The sequence below is a fragment of the Melospiza melodia genome, chromosome Z, assembly GCF_035770615.1.
Source record: "Melospiza melodia melodia isolate bMelMel2 chromosome Z, bMelMel2.pri, whole genome shotgun sequence".
Lineage (NCBI taxonomy): Eukaryota > Metazoa > Chordata > Aves > Passeriformes > Passerellidae > Melospiza > Melospiza melodia.
Genome location: NC_086226.1, coordinates 45,822,008 through 45,843,829, shown reverse-complemented (window position 1 = coordinate 45,843,829; position 21,822 = coordinate 45,822,008). Strand labels below are relative to the sequence as shown.

Sequence of the window (21,822 nt, the reverse complement as noted above, 5' to 3'; positions counted from 1 at the left end):
CGAAGGTGAAATCACATCGTTCTCTCCATAAATTCTGAGCTACCTGTAGCACTGTGGGCCACAGGCTGTCACTGCAACCTCAGTGCCTACAGAGGGAATCTGAGTCATGCACTGAACGACCACTGTGCAGGAATTCCACAGCTCCCAGCTGTGGGACATGGACTGAGCACTGCTACAGGCTGTGAGTGAGTTCATGGGTATCAATGTCACCACTGGATCTTGGTTTGGAGTTAAGCCTTTTTTAAAATTGTTTTCATTGAGAAATCAGTCAAGGAATATAAAGCCTCACACCTGTAAAATACGGCCACCTAAGGAAAGCATTTGGTAATCTGAAAAATAAATTCTGTAAAAATCTCATGACTTAATTAAGTAGAAAATAGTAAAAACAAAATTAGCAATTTTCTGAATCATAAAGTATTTAATAAGGTATATTTTGGGGGAGGGATATATTGTATATAAAATTTCAGATCACAATATGAAGCGATTTGAACCTTCTCCAAGCTAGCACTGCCTTTAATGCTGTGTAGATGTATTGCCACTGATACAAGACCTACTAAAAGCATACAGTTTAACTAATACAGAAGTGGCTTTTTTTATATGAACTATTTTTTACACAATTAGAGTGTCTTGAATACCCTCTTTAAGTGCAAAAAACACAGATCACTTTACACTAATGCAGCAACAATGCATTCATATTGTTCTCATTAGTCATTAGTAGTCAACTTGCATAAGATACAAGAAAAGCACAATGAAGCTCACAAAAATAGACTAAAAATCAGCCCGTTCTTGCAAAAAAATACAGCATAATAGAAGAAAAAGACAAAAAAGGGATTATGCACACCACAAAATTTACTGTTTAATCCAAATGGCTTAAGTGCTGAATCTATTTCTTTTTCCTGGTTTTTTGTGGGTTTTTCTTTTGGTTTGGTTTTTCTTGGGTTTCGTTATTGGGTTCTTTTTTTTTGTAAATCAAACCACATGGACCAGGCACAACTAATATTCAGGAGGCAGTGTGTAGCTAAAAACATCACTAACTATTTTTTATCCCCAACATTGTTTCATTGTTTGACACAATTTACTTTCCTCTGTCCTGAGGTAGTCACAAAAAAACAAATCATAAATTAAGCATCAGCTAGGCCAGTAAGAGCTGAGGCTTTTCTTTTTCTTTTTTTCTTTTTTCCTTCTTTAAAAACTGTTAGTTAACTGGCCAAAACTACCCTCGATGTTAAAAGACAGCTGAGAATTAGAGTTCTCACAACACCAAGAAATGGCTATGAAGGGAAGAGGGTTAGGTGCTTCAAAAAGTGACAATATATTGAGTCCCATCAAGGTGGCTGGTCCACTGCTGAATTTCCCATGTTTATTCCCCTTTACTCTCTATAAAGTCACTGGGAGAAGTACAGAAGGGACTGAGCACATCATCGTCCTTTACTGTAACCCGGAAAGAACTGGTCCAGTAGTGCCTGCAGGATCTTGTTGGGAGCCATGGTGTAGCCCTTCCCCAAGTCATAGCGGCAGGCAGGGCAGGTGAACACTTCGGCTCTGAAAGAGCGCTGTAAACAACTCTAGGACACACAGAGATGGAGAAGTAAATTGCAACAACTTCCTTATAGACTGACAGCTTAACCAGCGAAAAGTAAGGAATCACTATAAGATCTGCTTATAAGACCTGCTTACAATCTGCTGTACTACCAGAAAAAAAAAAGTCTTTGCCAAGCCCTCTGGTGCCTGACTCCACCCCTGACGAAAATGTCCTAGCCAAGAAACTCTTCTCCCTGCTTGGGAGGAACTAAATCACTAGTGAGGTTTCCTCTTCTTTTTTCACTAATGCCTTCCTGTAAGTCACAGTCAATCCTTAGCTTCCTTACAGCTTCACAGATTGCTATACTTTTCCAGACCTTCATATCCAGAGGAAAATGACTATACCACATATACTGTTTATGTAGCAATCTCCATCTAACTCACCAGAATAGACCCAGTTTAGCCTTACAGATATATGTAGAATAATACAATCTGTAACACATTAGCATCTGTGCTGTCATCCTTACTACATTACTGCAGATTGATTAAAAAATTTTAGGGCAGGGCAGATCTCTATCTAAACAGCAACAGCAGCTTACTATCAAACTTCCTTACAACTTTAACTGGATATTATACTATATTCGCAAATACGTACTGATATCTTCAAATACTGTGCTTTCTGAGTTTGTTGCCATTCAGCTTTCTCTTCTTTCTTTTTTTCATGGTTTTTCAGTTTCTACAATTCTAAATTTTAACTCCACATTTCTTATGTTTTTCAAAGAGACATAACTGTTCCATGTGTGCAGGCCACACACAACACCCTGATTTTTACTGGAGTGGTATCTTCTTAAACAGCAACCTTGCATTACCAAATACTGTACTAGGACGATAATAGTTTGAGTCCTTTTACGGCCTCAGGCAGAAATACTAGGTATGGCAGACACCATTCAAATATGCAAAATTCAGTGCATGATTCTGTACATACATATTCTGTGCTACAAAATTAACTCTAGTCCAGATTTGATTCCACGCTTCTTAGACTTATCTCCAACTGATCAAGATTTTGAGACACATAAGTAATGCACTGACATTCATGGTCTCCTAGCAAACATGAGCAATGCCAAGATTAACAGGATAACATAACTTTCTCTGAATAAGCCCAAATAAGTTTCTAGGGTATTTATCCTCCACCCTTTCACAACTTTTAATAAAGTATTATAAAATTATAAAATCTGGTTTTATTTCTTGTAAAATTATGTAAAATTAAATTATTGTTATTGTGCCAAAATCTAACCAAACTGTAGTGCACCTCCACTGACCAAAAAGGCATGACCACAATGGTAAACCTCACTCATTATGTCTATCAGAAACTATATGGAATGTACTTCCACTCCTTATTACACAAAATTAACGTCTGCTACACAGCAAACACTGAATGGAAACTTGTGGTCTGTTTTTGCTCAGAATGTTATACAATTATTATTGTCTTTCTAAAATGCATATGGCTTTGGTGACTGGTGTCTAAGAGTCAAGAAAACAGCCCAGAGCAAGGCAGTTCATTCTTACTTTACAGACGTTGTGGAGGCACTCTGTTGTCACTGGCTGGTAAACCAACTCCTGGCAGCACACACACATAAAGGATTGTTCCAGTTTCTTCAGAAAATTCTAATATAGGGCAAAGGGATAAAAGAGACAAATTCTATTATAGTTCTCACAAATGCCACTTACTACATAAAGATGATGTACTTCCAGAAGTTTTTAAGTCTGTCACATCTCTGAGCACAGCTTTCTAGAAGTTATCAGGAAGCAGGTCTTTAATGGCTTTATTTCCCTGCTCTTCTACAAATTGCAGAACCATATAATCAGAGAATGGTTTGGGTTGGAAAGGACCTTAAAATACACCTATTTCAACCCCCATGCCATGGGCAGGGAATATTCCACTAGACCAGGTTGCTCCTGGCCCCATCCAGCCTGGCCTTGAGCACTTTGAGGGATGGGGCATATGTTTCTGGGGAACCTGTCTATTTTCTGTCTAAACAAAACCTAGCGACTAAAACTATCTTTCTTCATGTCTGATTTCTGACATTAGCACAACATAAAAATACATTTATTATATCAGAGAAAAACCATGCTGGCTTCAAGAATGAAAATAAATAAAAATGCACTTCTAACTTCAGGATGGTTTTTGAGCAAGAAAGGTCTCTATTGTTGAGGCATTAGCCCATCTCTCAAGAGCAAATTGCACAGGCTAGACATTTTCTTGAAATAGAAGTCTTACAAATAAAACTGATGCTAGACAGTCTATATTTAGCAAAAGTTCAACAAACAAAGGAGGTTTTAAGAGGGACTCAAGATTTCTCCTAACAATATAAAGAAAATGCAAAGAATAAAAACTACGCATGCAACAAACATACTGGTCCTTCCTTAAGAGAAGCAAGTACTTCATCCCACAGCTTCTGGTTCATGCAGTCTTCTCTGATCAGCCATTGCTGCTCTTGGGTCAGCTGGAAAGCTTCTCCTTTCCCTCCATCTCCCATCCTCATGGCTTTGGGTGTATTTGTAGGCTCCTCTGTACCTGCTTAAGATGGTGACCATCAGACCCAGTAAAAGCAGTGTTAGTCTGAACTAATAGAAGGGAAAGACAAAACTATTTCTAGAAGGAAAAATGGCTTAATATGGATTACTTGCAGGAAATGCAGCAAGCAAATTCCTACTCCAACTCATACTATACATCATTGCTTTGGATTGCAGCAAAGAGTTGCACAGAAGAATTTTCATTTTTTTGCAGAGCTTGAGAGCAAAAAACACAGTAGGAGCAGTAAAAAGGATTAAGACCCCTACACTACCACTTAATTAAGCACTCACTAGAATATACTTATTTATTTCTTGTTTTGAGACAGGATTAGGAGGAAGGCAAATTAGGCTCAAAACTTGAAAAGGGTATGCAGAAAAGTTAATTAACAGTAACTAAAAAAAAGAATAATAAGAATTAGAATAAAACCTTTAGAACACTTCTTCTTTCCCTACAACTTTTTTTTCTTACTCACAACTTACAGAAATAATTCAGTCAGTTATTCTAGAAGAGTCTTTTTTGTCTGCTTTGGGAGAGGAGCCCTTCTTGTTAATTTATGGAGACTTCTTTATAAGAAAACTGTTCTCTTATGGCTTTTAATTTTTACAAATAGCAGTTGCCTGGAAAATCCTGTAATCATGAAGTCCCTCACATTTTTACAGCTTTTCCCAAAACTGCATTTATGGGCAATGTTAATTTATGGGGTATTATTTTAAAGATGAGCTGTTTAAGAGCAAAGGTTTTCTTTATCTATGTTTGAAATTAGCTTAATTCCTGGGAACAGAGGTCTTCTTCTTCTCTCCCTGGGAACATAGGGTCTTTATCGCTCTTCTCTTTCTTTCAGTTTAAACTTCTCGTGGGACTACAGCTATTTCAACATCTGCTTACTTTAGCATGGAGGCTTTTGTTAGGTATGTACAATTTGAACAATTCATCTCCTCAAATTTTTTGATGGGTTACAGCTAAAAAGAGTCTAATGTATCAATTGTATCTTCCTCATAGCCTTATAAGTGGATTTTAGCCTAGAATTAAGGCACCTCTTTAAATCCCTCCCATCGGGGACTTGACTTCTTTTTACTGACTGTAATGTTTCATGTTGTTCTCTCTTCAATCTTTCCTTTTCTTTCACTCGACAGAGAGAATTGATGTTTGTACGTTTTATTTGTGTAGTAAAACCGGTTAGTATCTTGCCCAGGGCCTGCAGATGGTTATGTGATTCCTGCTGGGCGGTGCTGGAGTTGTTGCTAGTAGAGGCTTTCTTCGGCGGCCGTACTTGCTGCGGGAGCGGCTAGGATTTTAGCAGCCAGGCCCTCCGCCTGCCTGGTGGTTGTGGAGGAATCTGGGCCGGACCGGCCCTGCCCAGAGCCGCTCTCGGGGCCCGCGCTGGCGGCTGGGGCAGGGTTCAGTAGCCGCAAGAAGCCCGCAGCCGCAGCGGCGGCCCGGCCCCGCGGCCTCCCCTCCCCGTGCCCGGAGGCTGACGGGGCCCGGAGGCTCCCCGGGAAGCGCTCCGCTGCTCCCCGGCAGGGGCCGCCCTGCCCGGCTCGGCCCCGCCGAGACAGGGCCGGACTGGCTGTGTTACTTGTTTGTCGGAAGGGAAAGAGATCCTCCTGGGCTTTTTCGTCTTGTTCTAACCTCTGTCTTCACAGCGGCGTGTACAGTTTTCTTAGTGGTTCAACACATTGTTAATTTTCAAAGCTAATTACCGATTGGTCTTTTTTTAATCAGAGACGGAGGAAACTGCTAACAGCTTCTCTCAGAAAGTCCCTTCCGTGAGTGCCTCCAATATAAAACCACTACAAACTACTTCATACTTCCAAGAAGATTTCATGGCTTAGTTCATAGCAATTGTAACGTGAGGGACTTTGCTGACAAATGCTAAAGAAGTAAAAAAGAAATACCATCATCAATTGTCCTTTTCTGGTTTCCATTACTTTGGCTGCTTGGCTCCTGTTTCACAGTTTGCTTTTTAACCTTATCTTTCTTCTCCTTACTAGCCATGGCTTCCAAATAACCTTCTGGATACTAAAATTAAAAAGGACAGTTTTAAAACAAGAATCACATATACAGGAATAACCAAATACCAAAAAGAATAACTTCTAACAGACTTTAGATCCCTATGACTAGATAGTAAAATAATCACACAATAATTTTAAAGTCCTATATGATAGAGAAAACATTTAAATTAGTATCTATCATTAAGAAAGCACAGTCAAGTCAAAGAACCTAATCCATATTCAGCTGTATTAAACAGTATATCTGTACCTGTGTGTTTAGAAACTATATAAATCGGGGAGATGATGGTATGCTGTAAAATGCAATGTATCATTGCATTGCCAAGAATATATATTAATTCTTTCCTTTTTTCCATTTGTCATGGATTCTGCAATGCCAAAATTTTCATGGATCAGCCTATATCTGTGCTTAAAATGCACTATTTATACAAACTATTCAGTTCACATGACAAAAATACTTCAAAATGCACTGGGTTTTTTGGTTTCTCAGACTGACTAGTCGCCTGTAGAAAAATGTGTTCCAGCCTAAGAATCACAAAACTGGACACAAATTCTGATTTTCCAATCCATATAGACAAACCAATTTACTGCTAGGGTAGAAAGCTTCATTTGCAGTTCCATCTGCTGTGTCACTATTACAGGATTCTGTCAATTTCCTTATAATCTGTACTGGTTTTTAGTATCAAAAGCTGCCACGGTGAAGTACAAGGAAAAAAAGGAGCTTTAATTTAACTGATTTCTTTCTCAGGATTTTGTTTACTAGAACTAAGAATAAAAACAACTGTCAAGTCCCGATGCGAACCTGTACGCTTAGACCGAGCTTTTTTGACCGCTCCATTCCTTCTGAAGTCCAAGGTGCAGGCTCAACATCATCTCTCCTCAGAAGATAGCGCCAAACTAAAAATCCACATTTTCCAATTTCTGGCCAGTATTTCACCACCTAAAGAACAGTACAAAATTACTGATTATATTTTTATCACAAGTCAAACACATGCATATCGTCATACTTTAATTGTTCAAGAAGAAATGACAAGACTAATTTATACATTATTATTATATACAAAAGTTCTTTCCTCAGCTGTGAAATTTTTATATTTCTTGAAAATACAGTAGTCTTAAAAGGCACACTCCTTTGTTTCAGAAACTAAGAAGTCTTTAAATAAACAAAAGGATAGGATACAGCTGGAAGGACTGAAGAAATAATGAAATTATCTGATTTCAGGGATGAATTTAACTCAATAAGCACACACAGGGCAACTTACATATTCAATCTTAGGTATCCTATACAGTTATGTTCTATTATCACTGTTTTGAGTAATTTCATTTTGGTTTACTTTGCAGAACAAACTAAAGCTAAAAAGCTCTAGAAAAAAGGAACTGTTTCTTTCAAGTAATAATGAAAACTTTGCAGACTAACACATATGAGGCTTTTAAAAACAGATTACAAGAAATTTTATGTTGAAGAGATCAGAATACCTTGTAAATGCCATCATATCTGTTGCCTTCCTCTGGGGCATATTTGCTGATCCGCCGTCCTTTTGAACTGCGTACCACCCTAACTGGCTTACCAGCTCTCCAATTCTTTGACTCTGCTCCATTTTTATCATCCAGTGGGGCATCACAGTTAAGTGCCAGTGCCCTAGAAAGACATTTAAATTCTTCATAAGCTAGATTGCTTCACCCAGCAGAGTTTTGAGAGTTAACATAATTAAGTCATATGTGTTTCCCTTGTCTAATTTTGCTTTATCAAGCAGCATAGACCTTTCAGTATGTTTTTTAGCAGAATTGATGAAAAAAAATGAGATCCGCACTGAAATGAATGGTAAGAAAAAAAAATGGGAACATTAAATATGTTGTCTAGGTTCCAGATGAAAACTCATGTGAAATTGCTAGAAAACAAACCAATCCTTTCAGACTTAATATTCTTAATTTTTAAAATTAATCCCTTCCTAAATAGAATTGATGAAATTAAAATTATAATAAAAGGCAAGCTTTCTGTGCTGCTATTCCTCATCAACAGATTTTAAGGCTCTTTAACTGTGTACACAAAAGTAATGAATATGATGAAAAACATATAGAGCAAAAGGTACATAATAACCGTTCAAAAAAGCTGTAAATACCACACCTCTCTCACATGATACATAAATACCTCAGAGAAGAACTAAGAATCATAGTAGCTAATTAGACCTTTAATTAGCTTTAATTAAAATCTTTAATTTACCCATAGAGACCCTTTTCTGGAAACCTGGAGCAAGAAATTATGACCAAGCTGCTGTAAGAAACAGTATTTCTATTACCACAGCCTGACTTTAAGGGATTGAAAACCCTTCAGAATCAGCCACAACATAAATAATGGATCTCAAAACAGAAGAAATAATATGGGTTATAAACAAACATGCTACAAGTATGGAACCCACATGGTAGACAGTAAGAGACAGGCACACTATGCCAACATTAAAAATTTTTCCCATATAAAAACAAAACTTGTAAAACTCTCTGGACAAGCAAAACCCATACAGATTCAACTATATATAATCATCATAATCTTCTGTATCAAAGTGCTTGAAAACTTGTATCAAGCTTAGAAAATGAGAGCAGCACATTGTTACTCCCTTCACAGCTAAGTAGTTTTGCCTGTCAAATTTTCATTTCATAAGAGGAGAGAGATGCTGACATTAAAGGGTCCAGCTTTAATTCTGTGTCCCAAAACAACTTCGTTCTATTCACTAAATATGCTTGTAAAGCTATTGCTTAAACCTACTTCCATCTTTCTTCCCTCCTTGATCTTGTTCATTTTCACATCATGTGTCCCCTCCTCCCCCCTTTCTCAAGGGAGCCAAGTCAGGCTTTTCCTCTTTCTCCTCTAGATAGCTTGAAAAAAATCCCTCTCCAGCCTGTCTGAGAGCAGCAGAACATACCTAAATGCGGACCTGGCAAACAAAAGTTCTCAGTGACTCTCAGCATCTCACAGGCGTTCAGAGGTCAGTTGTGTAACAGATTATGCTCTTAGAAACAGAAAAGGATGGAGTACTCTTTGTTCAGGCCAGCTTTTGGAGGATGGAAAAACACTTCAGGCAGATGTCTAATTCTTCCTCTGGATACATGTTCTCTTTCAAGTACCTGTTTTGATAAAGCTGCACCCTAATTCCTTGCTTTTCATAGAAAAATATGATGAAAGAAAGAGCTAGCAAAATAGAAAATATTTCTTTTATCATGGGAAAAGGAACATGCTTTCTTTCTCCTTAAATTCATATCTGATTTACCCACAAGAGAAAAAACTTAAAAAAAGAAACATGCAGAATTAGAAAAATTCTGCTCAAGAGTTTTGACTAACTTCTTGTTTAATTAAAACAGAGTCCTCTCAGTGTGACTATAGAACAATTTCAACCAGAGGCATGACTGCAAGCTGCAAGCAATGTATTTCACTGAGGTGAGTGTTCCTTTAAAGCAACAAATCATAATGCTTGATAAAACACCTCTTAAAAGGCATTGCTGTTTATGAACACAGTGTCTACAGAAGAGAAAAAATACAGCAAAATGTTAGTTTTAAATTAAAGCCCTACAACCCAACTCTTTGTATTGGAATACCTTTAAATTTTATTTTCAAAACTTACCTATTCATGTGTGTTAATGTCTGATCAAATGAATGTTCTCCGATTCTTTTATTGCCAGAAAGATCTCTACCTCCACTCCCAGTGTAAGTGAACTCATCTCCTCGATCCTGTGCAAGAAGATTATCCTTTGGTTTAATGGTCTAAAGTAAAGTAACTCAAAAGAAAAAAAAAAGCAACTTCATTTGTTCTATTTACTCAGAGAAAAACTGTAATCAAGGGCATGAAAGACATGTTTTCAATTTCATTTACAGCAGCTGCACCAGCACAAAAGTCCTGGTCTAGATGTAACCTCTTCACCAAAAAATTCTGACTAAAAAATGCCTGCGTAAAAAAAATGCTACTTTGGCATTTTTGAGAAAAAAAAAATCTGAGGAACATATTCTGCTTGCTCTTGAGCTTTCATTGTGTTTACAAGAGTATCATGTTTGTAAAATACAGAATAATTACCTTGGACGGATGGTGGCAGTAACTTCAGCTTGTGCAAGGAGCTCAGTGCTAGTAAGTACATAGAGTGCTGCCTTATGTACCAAGCAGGTGCTTTAATGAAATAGTAATCCCAGCTCTTCTGACTCAGTAAGAGTTTAAAATAATTTAGATTCATATTTTGTAAACTAAAATAATTCTGTACTATAGTTCTGATGTACAATTTTCATGAAATTGAAGGAAGGTTGATAAAATCTTTTACCATCAGCTATGAAAACTGTCAGAATGTAAATACTCTCATGAAAAGCCTGTGTTTCTATTTTCTGTACAAATTTGTCACAGAATTTCATATTACTCCTGAGAAATGAATGTATTTCCAGAAATACATAAATATACAGACTACATATATAGTTAATATGTTATTTCTTTGGAGATGTATATTTGGTATAAAGCATATAGCAATTTAATGCAAAAAACAATGTTTAAATGAATTTTAATAGCAAAATTCTGAACATCTATGCAGTAATAAAATTCAGTCAATTTCTTACCACTATTAAAAGTCTGACATTATTTAGGATCCAGTGCAAGACTGTTACACATATTTCATGACTGACAACAGCAGAAAAAGAGAAGGTTAGAAAGAGAAACACTAGTTGATCAAGGCCATAGACAAACTATAGAAATTAAGTTCATTTTATTTTGTGTCGGGAAAACCTAGCAGAAATTCAGCTGCAGTTATCTGTAGATAATAAAACACAAGTGCTATTAAAGTATACACAAAACCTAGCAAAGACATGTATAAATTCTGGCATATGCTTTCTTAAAACAGGCTACTTAGTCTACTGAATAAATCTTTAAAACCAACAGAAACAGAATGTAGTTCTATTAAGGACAGTATACAAGATAACTTTAAAAGACCAACCATTTCCTAAGAAAGGATGTAAAATAAATTGTATAAAATAAAATATCACAGGATTGGAATTAATCACAGAGTATGTTTCATTTTTCTGTGATTGTCAAGGCAAACACAATGCACAAATCACACAAGGATGATCCTGAGAATAATATAAAAAAGGATGGATTTGGTTCATGTATCACAATCATTCAAGCAAATTGCATTTTGACAATGAATAAGAAGCCTGTGACATGTTCAGAAAAATGGGAAAACATATCTTGGAATGTCACAAATCCGGCATGGCCTGGGTTTTGTAACAACGAAAGAAACATGAACATCTTCAATCTTCATGATGTAGCAGGGTGGGAGGAATGTTAAGGCAGTTTTTGATATACAAGCAGAACTAAACTGAAACCAGAAGGTGATTTCTTTTCCCTCTACTTGAAACATAATTTTGAGATAAATACCGATATAACATATATAAAAGAATATGGAAAAAATATATGAAAGACAGAAACAGTTCATATGAAAGCAAGATGGGGAAAATTATTTATAAGACAAGACAGGTTCCTGACAAAGTTTTGTTTATCAACTACTAGGCTGTTGATAAATCTTCATTAGAAGAAAGTATGGAATAGACATATTTTTTGGCGTAACAGAAAAACATACATCAAGGACAAATTGCTGGAGATTTTAGCCAAAAAAACTTCAAGAGACAATTCAGAAATGTGCAGTATTCCTACTTGCACATACCTCTATGGAAATTGGGTTAAATGTAAATGACCTAAGCCCAACAAACTTCCAGCATCTTCAAAGAAAGGCTAAGTGGTTCTCTAGTGGTAGTCTAACCACAGGCAAACTGAAAACATTGTGCTTGAAGAGATACTATGGATAGAAGGTCTATGCACACGTGCTCACCTCCTGAACATATCCCACACTTCATGGGTTACATTTGCTTCTCCATAGGAAGGAAAATGGAGGAACAATTACGTAGCATAAATCTTACAGGTCAAGGTACAAGGATCTTTCAACATCCTCCAATATAAGGAAGAGTCGCTGCTGCCTTATGTATTATTTTCTAGCCAAACTATACTCCTTTTTTTCATATCAGATATATTAAAAAAAAAAAAAAACAAAAAAGGATTTCAGGGAATAAAGACAGTTTCTAGAATTGAAGGAAAATGTTAGAGATCTTGCCATTGATCTGGGCTGGATGAAGAGAAATTGGAGGACATTTGAACCACTGATAGAGCAGCAACTCACAAACAAGAGAGGAAGAAAGCTCAGAAGAACTCGTAAGTGCTTGTAGAGAATGAAAATCAAAAATGGCAAAACTAAGTGATGCACAGACCAAGTGTCTAAAGTGTGGATTAAATGTGGATATGAATGTGCCTACAACAAGCAGGAGTGAAATAGGGACACTGGTACTCCAGAGACATACTTGGACGCCTACAGTACCTACTTTCATTTGGCTTATGGTGTTTTACTTTTCAAGTGAAGTATTACAGGAATATTCACAGCTTATTATTTGGGACTATTAGAGAGTATTGACTCATCAAAACAATCTCTCGACAGCTTTGAGTTCTATCTATAGATAATACAGGATTTCCCAATCACCTACAACAACTTTTAACTGAGAGCCAGGAAGAGATTGATAAAGCTATTTTTGTCTGAAGAGGATCAAAAAGCAGAACTGAAGACAATGGGTCAACGGTTAAAGAAAACGTATGGTAAAAGGAGTTATTTATGTCTATATGTTCTCATTGAACAAAAAAGGTAGCTGTCAAAAAGCCCATCAAAACAGTCTTATCTTTTCCCTTCCCTTCTTCCTACATTCTTCCCATTTTCTTAAGTTAAAATACATAATTCTGCCACTTCTCTTCTGTTTTCCACAGCTTAATTCCACTTCCTTGCACCAAAACTGTCTTTCAACAGCTAGTAAGTATTTGTTACTCTGTCTTCTCTTAATACCTCCTGTATGTCCCTTTTTCTTATGTTGTGTCCATAAAGTTATTTCTTAACTGTCCTGTTTGTGAAGTTTGATGACATTATAGGGCAAGTGAACTTCAGCCACAGTAGCACTGACCCAGCATCTCATACTGAAGCACATGAGTGGAAGACAAGCCTGAAGCTCTAGTACTAAAGCCAGTCAGCCTCAGCCAGTACAAGCAATCAGTCTGTTGTATTAAATCATACTCCACTGCTCAACATTGTTATATAATCAGTTGTAAGTCTAACAGAGAAATAATGTAGAATGAAGGAAGTAAGATTTTGAATTCCATTGAATCATTTGACCGCATTACTTCTGTGGATTACTTTTATGCACCAGCTGACAGGGACATTAGCTACCTAAAGTTACTAGAATATTAACTGTCTTAAAAGAGGTCTCAATTATTTTCTCTCTCCATTAACATCTCTGTTAAATCTGAGCTTTTATGCTCAGATTTCAAAGTTTGGTTCCAACAGATAATGCAAAAATTGTATTTATCAGTAATAGGCTATTACAAACACAATCAGATTTTCTAGATGAGTTCCAACCTTCAATTTGAACAACAAAAAATGTTTATTGGCTTTCTTGGTACAAGAAATTCCCAAATATCATCAATTCATCAATCCCTTATCAATTTGACCTCAGTAAAGTGTAATGAATAAAAGGTGAGTTTGATTATATGATATAGTAAAATAAAACTGCACTAAGCCTCTTTAAATGAGGTTTTAAAATCCAAGTCAATTATTAACTATCAAGCAATTACATTTGAGAGCATTTTCTTTCCCCAGTAGTAGAGATATCTGAAACTGAATCATGTCATCATTCATCGTCATTAAACTATAATGAATAATAACTACCATAAAGTGCCGACAGAATTGGCCTATCTGCCCATTGTGTGATTTATTTTTGATAATTTCATGGTTTAACACTGCAGTAAAAGGTGCCAATTGAAAAGGAAGGGCTAAAGTACAAATTTCATTTGTAAATCAATAAGAATCACTTGCATTAAGTGCAGAGCCTGAATACATCATAATTGTTCTTGCTGAGTCTTCCCCACAATTGCCGCTGATAGCAAGAACCTGGCAGTTTCACAGCACATTCCACCACAAAGAAAACATTTCACCATTTTAGTGTTCACTAAATGTCTGAACAGAAAGAAAGACAGCTTCATAGCAGGAAACAGCAGAAGGTGGCTAACTGACGATGGAAGTAGGGCAACATTTTAAAATATCAAAGTCCGAGTTCACTACTGTATGTAAATTCCTTTCTGAGGTTTTTCTTACTCCTTTCCATGCAGTGTCCAAAAATGGTGGATTACCACGCTTTTAAACTGAACATTAATACGTAAACAATTCAGGCTTCCAAGTGTGGATTCATTATCTTTTGTTCCACTAAAACTTCGTTCTGACTTGGAACCAGGTTCGCCAAAGTCTTTTCAGGTCAAAGACACTTTCCTGTAGAGGGATTTTACTTAGGAGATATAAAAGCTTTTAGAGACAGCATTTTTAAATTACGGTTATCTTTGGCTATCAGCTGGAGATCCAAAATTCATTTGTTTTTTGAGGGAAAAAAATCCTGCAATCTGTATGACTAATTTAATTAGCCTACTATAATTCTAGTTAAAGCAACACATTTAAAATCTAAAAGACATGCATTTCATATTAGACATTCATTTCATTAAGTAGATTATGAATGGTACATTCCAGGCATGGAATGTGAATGGGTTTGGTATAAAATATCAACAAACCTAAACAATGAGTGTATTGCCTGGGGTCCCTTTTGAGTCATTACAGTCATTATCTTCTGTAGTCTCAGAATCTTTTACAAGAAGATGCAAGTGCTCACATCAGGTATTATTCTCCAAGAGATCCCGAATCTCAGTTCAGAGATCTCCCATATGATCCTATGCAAAACAACACTTATAGAAGAAACAATCTTTGTTTAGATTAAAGTGGAGCACACCACACAATTAATTTACCATCTTTACAACACTACCTCAACCCAGTAGAAATATGAATCTTGGGACTTTTGACAATAAAAAGCAGTTTCAACTTGATACATAAAAACAATGGCACAAAATAAGAGGGCAAGTTTTCAAAACAAAAGTTAAACTTCTTCAGTTGCTTGATCTGATGAACAGACAAATCAGAATACATTGATCATGAACACTGTGATTGCACAATCAGTGCAAATTTCCAGTATCTAGTGGGTAAATGTTAATTTATTCTTAGAGTATAAATTACTGAAAGACTTCTCAATTTCTTCAGGTAATGCTCCTATTATGATTACTATCAAAGGAATACTATCAAAGAGATTAGCAACATTAGCATATTCAAAATAATAGCTAACTATAAGTAAGCCATGTAACTTGTCACTAGAATTCAAAGTTACCCATTTTTAGGAGAGAGATTAATGTGCAATTATTTTATGTGCATGTAGTTAGAAATGAAGATAAAACGTCATGTACCAAACAATTTCACCCAATGCTCATTTTATAAGCTATGACTATACCTGTTCTCAATCTTGAGGGTAGATCTGACAGAACTGATAAAACTTGTTATTAATGAGCACTCCAATACATGCAGAACATCCGAACTTCAGTAAAACTGGAGAAAATTCTGGGTCTCTAGGAGTATAAGTTTCTACAGGCATGGCATAAAAATGTCATGATCTGAAAGCTAGACAGTTAACTCAGTTTCCTGCAATGTACATTGTAATTACTTTACCCCAGTGTGGCTTTGCTGATTTAAAGCAATAGGAAGTGCATTAAGATGGCACACATTATCAGTGTGCCTAAATACTACATAAAGTTTATGAACAGTGTAATACACCTCCAAAATGAATTTATTTCCCAATTTTATAAAAGTTTACACACAAGCATCTTTGTTGCACTACTGAAATTCAATTAAGAGTCACCTCTCTTTTTTGGTACTCATACAATAAAATGAATGGATGTGAGCAGAGGTTTTTGTGTGCATATTTTATTTCAAATAAATAAATCTCAAATTTCACATCTCAAATTAATTAGATACTGTACTTAGGACACTTTTAATTACAGGACTCAATTTTTCTGTGCATGTTCTTACAGGAGTTTAATCTCAACCTTTTTCAAAAAAAACAGGGAAAATGGAAGTAATTGGAAGACAAACCTGGCACATGAAAGAAGAAAAACTAACCTCAATAATGTAACTGGGGAAAAAAGACCTCTTGTATTATTAGTTTAGAAAAGAGAAAAAACTGCTTTTAGAGTATTATCTGCAACCTTTCTATTGTACTATGCCTTTTCAAAAGTATTTATATCTTTCAGACTATGACATTGCTTAGGTGTCTACAAAACCACATAGTCACAACATCACTTAGGTGAATTGAAAAGGCATGCAAAGGATCCAATTAAATTTATCTAATATTTTGAATTAAATAATTACCACCTCAGAAATAAGGGGACATCAGTATCACCTAAGGGGACATCAGTATCACCAAAAAGAATAAAAAGAGGAGTCTGCAGCATCCCAGCATAGCAGATACAACTCCTGTGAAACAGTATTCTTAGGGTCTGAGATCCTGGGCTGAGATAGACACTAAGGACACCATATCCAACTTCCAAGTACCTTCTTATGCCACTTGTTCAAATAGAGACACATATTCCTTCAGAAAGCAATACTCTGCAGCAGCAGCACCTCGTAGATGCTGTTGGCATAGAATATAGTACCTTCTGATGCTATTTAATTCATATACTTTTTTTTTTTCAGTGTCGTTTTCCTTGTGGTTGACAGCTATGGGCATTAAAAAAAAACAGGTTGCTTACTGCATTATCCTTCAACTCATCCAAGATTCAAAATTCCACCTGAAGGACTGGAACTGCAGGAAGGGATGTACCTTGTGTAAATATTATTTAATTGAAAAAACTGTAATCTTTTCAGAAATAAATGTTGGACAGCGCCACAAGATGGAAATCGAAAGCGTTTAGTCTTCTGTTTAGCTGCATAACTGCTTTTGTTGCTCTACTTAAATGTTGACACCAAAGTAGACTTTTTTCCCAGCACCTTTAGGGATCAAGATTCTGAGAAAGAATCTGAGGAAGCTAAGAAGTTCTGAAAGTGCTTATTAGCAGGAGCCAAGAAACTTCAGAACTTCATAGTATCAACTAACACATATCTTTTATTCTTGCTTCATTAAATTAAATTAATCACGTAATTATAAATACTGTTTAGAATGTAATTAAATTGTGACAAAAGCAGAACGTATAACGTATTATTTGCACACAATTGCACTATCAGATTTTATGTCACACTCAATTCAGACTCCAAAAATATACTGAAATGTAGCTACCCTAAACAATGTCAAATCCAGTAACTGACATTTTGCTTTAATGTAGATCTGAGCATAAGCATTGTTTAAGATTTGGTAAGATTTTTCTCTCCAAAATACTAAGAACTACTTAATTTATCAGTGGTAGATATTTTTTCCACAGTCATATCTGCCTAAACATAAGTCTTAGATTAAACACCAAATACAACTTTATATGCATGGACATTTGATGCATTAGAACAGCAAGACCATTGCTTGCATGAATGACATACCACTTCATCTTCAAATCCCCCAGCTAGTACGAGTGAATAAGCTCCGTCATTACTGCGTCCGTGGATTCCACCAACATGGGGCCTGTGAACACCTGCTTCACTCACCTGGAAATAGAAAAAAAGCCAGTTTATAGCAATTTTATTAAAAGATCCAGCCACCTACAACCACTTTCAACAATCAATTTTCTGCTCAAAATATTGTACAGAGGTTTTTGTGTCAACAGTTAGTGCAAGACTGCTATTAAAAGTGAGAATTCCACTGCTTCTTCAGGAAGAAAAGCTAAAAGTAAGAACACCCAGAAAACCAGCAGACAATGTAGGACAGTGGTGACAGTGGAAAAGGCAATGGACTCTTTCTTCTTTGGGGAAAATCTCCAAGATTTTTTCCATAAGCACTACATAAGACTGTACTCAGTGGTATACTCCACTTGCACAGTCATTTAGAACAATTCAAAGGAGAAGGAGATCTACCAGTTTGGAAGCATTTTACAATTTTTAACCTAGGAAGATCCCAGTGTAAAGATAATTTTTTCAGGGACTTGTAACACACTGAAAATGTAACCACTGGAGAGGAATATTATCAGACTGCTCAAGAAAACAGAAGAAACCATTGCAACACCAATGGATCATAGACTAGTTCTCCAACCAGGATAACTCTATGGTAATAAATGTTCAAGTTATCTGCTTCACAACCTGAAAGCTGCAGCTGTAGCCTAATCTGGCAACATCATTAGAGTCTGCTGGAGCATCTCTCCCACAAAAATTTATTTAATAATGGTTTCAAACTACTGATTAATAGAAAAGCCCCACAAACAAGCCTTACAAATAAAATGAGATTATATATTAAATTATGCATTTTCTCAGTATGTTAAGATAAAAACAGTGTTGGTAGAATGAAGGCTTCCAGCACAATCACACTACTTCTTTCTACCTTCATATCTTCTTCCAGAACTTGATTTTGCATCTTTTTCTTGTTCTGCTTCTTGCATTCCTGATCTGCTTTTCCCAGCCTACAGTTCTAAGCAACTTTCATGGGAGTCTATATACTTCTGTTATAGTCTTGAAATTTCATAACACAATACATCAAAGATCCAGATAGTCAAAAGTGCACTTTTTAACATCAGATTAGAGCTGTGCACAGTATGAAAACCATGCAAGGACAGAGTAATACTTCCTTGCACAATACTCCCTGATTGCTGTTCATAATAATGGGCTTTATTTTCCTGACTCTTCATTTCATGATAATTTAGTATTTGATTTATTTTTCTGATCAGTATTAAAATGACACATTTTTCAAATTTAGCTATTAGAATATCTCTTTGCTAAATAAAAGAAGTATAAGTAACTGAAAGCCAATTACAAATTACACACTTAGAACTCTTCCCTGGCCCATGTTGGCTATCCACAACTTAGCACTCTCACTTAACTTTATCAGGTTTTTGCCAATTTTTCCAGACCATTTATGAGTATGCTGAATAAAAAGGCCCCATTATTGCATTCCTTTTTCCTCTTGTATCAAGCATTCTTTAATTCATTCCTCCCTTCCTTCTTTTCATTTTCAAGTTTCATCAATTAAATTTAGGTTTCTGGTAGGTGATTCACCCCAAAGATGAACAGTGATAAAGAATTCATGCCAAAGATGCTCTTTAGATGCTCTCTCCAGTAAGTTTAGTCAATTTCCTTCTAGGGAAAAAGAGAGTTTGTGTAATAAAAAAACTATGCAAATCAGAAATAAAGAAGTCTTTAAATTTTCATACAGTCACTAAATTCTCACAGATTTGCTGAGACAATCTCATTTTGTCATAAAAAAATTAGTTCATATAAGAAACAAAAGTGTAATTTAACTTTTTACCTGGAAAGAATTTCAATTTTTTTTTTTTAATGACAAGGTGTTTAATTTGTACTCAAAATAAATTAATTATGCATAAATGGTAATTATCTTTTGATGTTTAGTGTGTATATATATATATATATATATATATGCACACATGTATACACATATATATACTCTATCTATAAGAAGTATTTTTGATGGATTTTCTGATGAAAGCAGCACTCTAATTCTGTTGGTTTTTCCTACCAGTACTAGAAATACTTGAAAAGCATTAGCTTTTGTCTTACCAATAGAATTCATAATAAAAAGGAAAACTAGTAATTCCAATTACTATTGAAGCAGTGAAAATAAAAATTGATTTTGATACTTTGAGTTTACCCAAGTGATTTTAGAAAGCTCTCTTACTTATTAGACTTTATATAATCTGGCACCCAACAAAAAGAAAGCAAGTGATGAAAAGTTCATAAAACAAATCAGAAGAGGTGCTTGATTTTTGGCTTGCCCCTCCTCAAGCAGTTTAAAACCCCTCGGTTTTAATCTTCCAAATATGATAGAAAACATTCAATTCCAATAATTTACACATGCAAGAGACAAAGAACTACCTGATTTAGAAAACAAAGAAGTATGTATTTTCATTACTAGAAACAACAATGAAAAAATGAAAGATAACCCAAAAATCATTTCAGTTGGATCAAGCTGGAGCAAAAGGGAGGAAGTTTGTAGCTTGCTGGACACTACAAAACCAGAAAAAAAATCAGCACTGGCACAAAATTCAGCTGTACCATCCTCCCTGCTTTGTTTTTTCCTCCTCGTTGAGTATTGGCACTGTGCTTACATAATCAAAATGTGAAATTGACTGGGATAATTAGGCCCCAGTCTACTCCAGATAGGATTATTTTTCTGCCAGTTTTTTATAAACCTAGTTCACCACAGAGCCTAAGGAATATTTGAAACAGAAAATGAGACAGTTGAAAAAACACCAAAAGCTGAATGCATAATGAATTTCAGTAGCACTACAGACTTGCACAGGCTTAAGCTGTTCATCAACCTAAAAGCAGATTTGGACATCCATTACGTATGAGCAAAACCAATTTGACCTACAGTCATTTCACAGTGATAACACATAATGTTCTCAAAATCTACAGTCTACACCCCATTAATGGGATAATCAGTTAATGTGAAGAAGACTCTTCAGAAATTACTTAACTCTATTCACTAAATATCTAACTTGAGATTTTAACATGTGAAATATGTTTATCATAATTCCAACAGACTTTTTATTAAATCGTATGTAAAAAGTTGTATTACAAAGTTCTATGATAAAATCAGTATAGTTCAACCTTCAATATTCACTTCCAATATTGGAATCATAATGTATTTACATTACTTAGTCCTGGTGAAAATGGCAATTTTCAATTGGAATTTATTTTAGTGCCCAACCCATTCATTAGTATTCCTACTTCCTTCAACTACAGCTAATACTGAAATAACATACCTGAACTCTGAATTTCCAGGTTGTCCCAACAGGAACACCAGGTATAGGCCCATAATGATTTGAAGGAACAATAGTGCATTCTTTAGTGCGACCAACACAGGCCATGCCCTAAAAATACATCAGACAAAAGTTATCAGACAAATGAATTCCCATATTGAAGAATATTTTTAAATTCAATGCAGAGATCATGAAGTCTGTCTATTATAACAAACACATATTTCAAAATATGTTAAAAATTGTTAAAAGGAATGTTAAATAAGCAATATATGGTTATGGGTTTGGGAGGGGAGTTAGGGTTTTTTTTTGTTGGTGTGTTTGTTTTTTCTTTTTTTTTAATTTTTATTTTTATTTTTATTTGTTGTTGTTGTTGTTGTTGTTGTTTTTACCTCTAGTCACCTTGATAATCCTTCCACTGCTTTAACTGCTGGTAGACAGCAGGCAGGATTTAACATTGTCTTGTTGTTTGTGCAACCCAGTACTGAATTTTGTGTAGTGCATATGTAAGCAAAATTATAGATGAAGCACATACATGAACAATCAGAGTAACAGCTATTTCTAAAACACACTCTACCTTTCCCCAGTCTCTCTGGCTTTCAGTACTGGCAGATGGCATCTTTGCTTTCTTTTTACTCTGTTTGAGCTTTTCTCCAGCCTTTACAACTTCATTAGAATCATTTTTGCAGGAAGGACAATACCTAAAAAAAGGTTTTAGTAAATTCTCAATTAACTTCAGAATAATGGCAATACATTTCTGGTAGCCAAAATAGTGTCTATTTGTTTATTTTGACTGAATGTTTCAAGCTAGCAAGCATATACCAGGCTTAAGCAGCTGAAGCCTACAGCTTAAGAAATGAACTCAACATGAACAAATATTGTCAATTTTTTT

At 35.6% G+C, this 21,822-nt stretch overlaps 1 protein-coding gene across 2 annotated transcripts in view; it reads right to left on the bottom strand.

The window, feature by feature from the left end:
• Positions 1-398: 398 nt before the first annotated feature.
• The window catches only part of UHRF2 (ubiquitin like with PHD and ring finger domains 2), an 82,037-nt gene continuing 60,613 nt past the window's right edge, over positions 399-21,822 (bottom strand). The window contains exons 7-16 of one of the 2 annotated variants that reach the window (XM_063180177.1): positions 21,508-21,631; positions 20,937-21,044; positions 17,608-17,712; positions 9,720-9,826; positions 7,582-7,744; positions 6,908-7,045; positions 5,992-6,115; positions 3,936-4,099; positions 3,088-3,186; positions 399-1,565 (exon numbers count right to left, since the gene is read on the bottom strand). In XM_063180177.1, coding sequence (XP_063036247.1) covers positions 1,419-1,565; positions 3,088-3,186; positions 3,936-4,099; positions 5,992-6,115; positions 6,908-7,045; positions 7,582-7,744; positions 9,720-9,826; positions 17,608-17,712; positions 20,937-21,044; positions 21,508-21,631 — 1,279 coding nt within the window. In that variant the 3' untranslated portion in view covers positions 399-1,418. The remainder of the gene's footprint in view (positions 1,566-3,087; positions 3,187-3,935; positions 4,100-5,991; positions 6,116-6,907; positions 7,046-7,581; positions 7,745-9,719; positions 9,827-17,607; positions 17,713-20,936; positions 21,045-21,507; positions 21,632-21,822) is intronic. The other variant, XM_063180178.1, reaches the window with a different exon arrangement.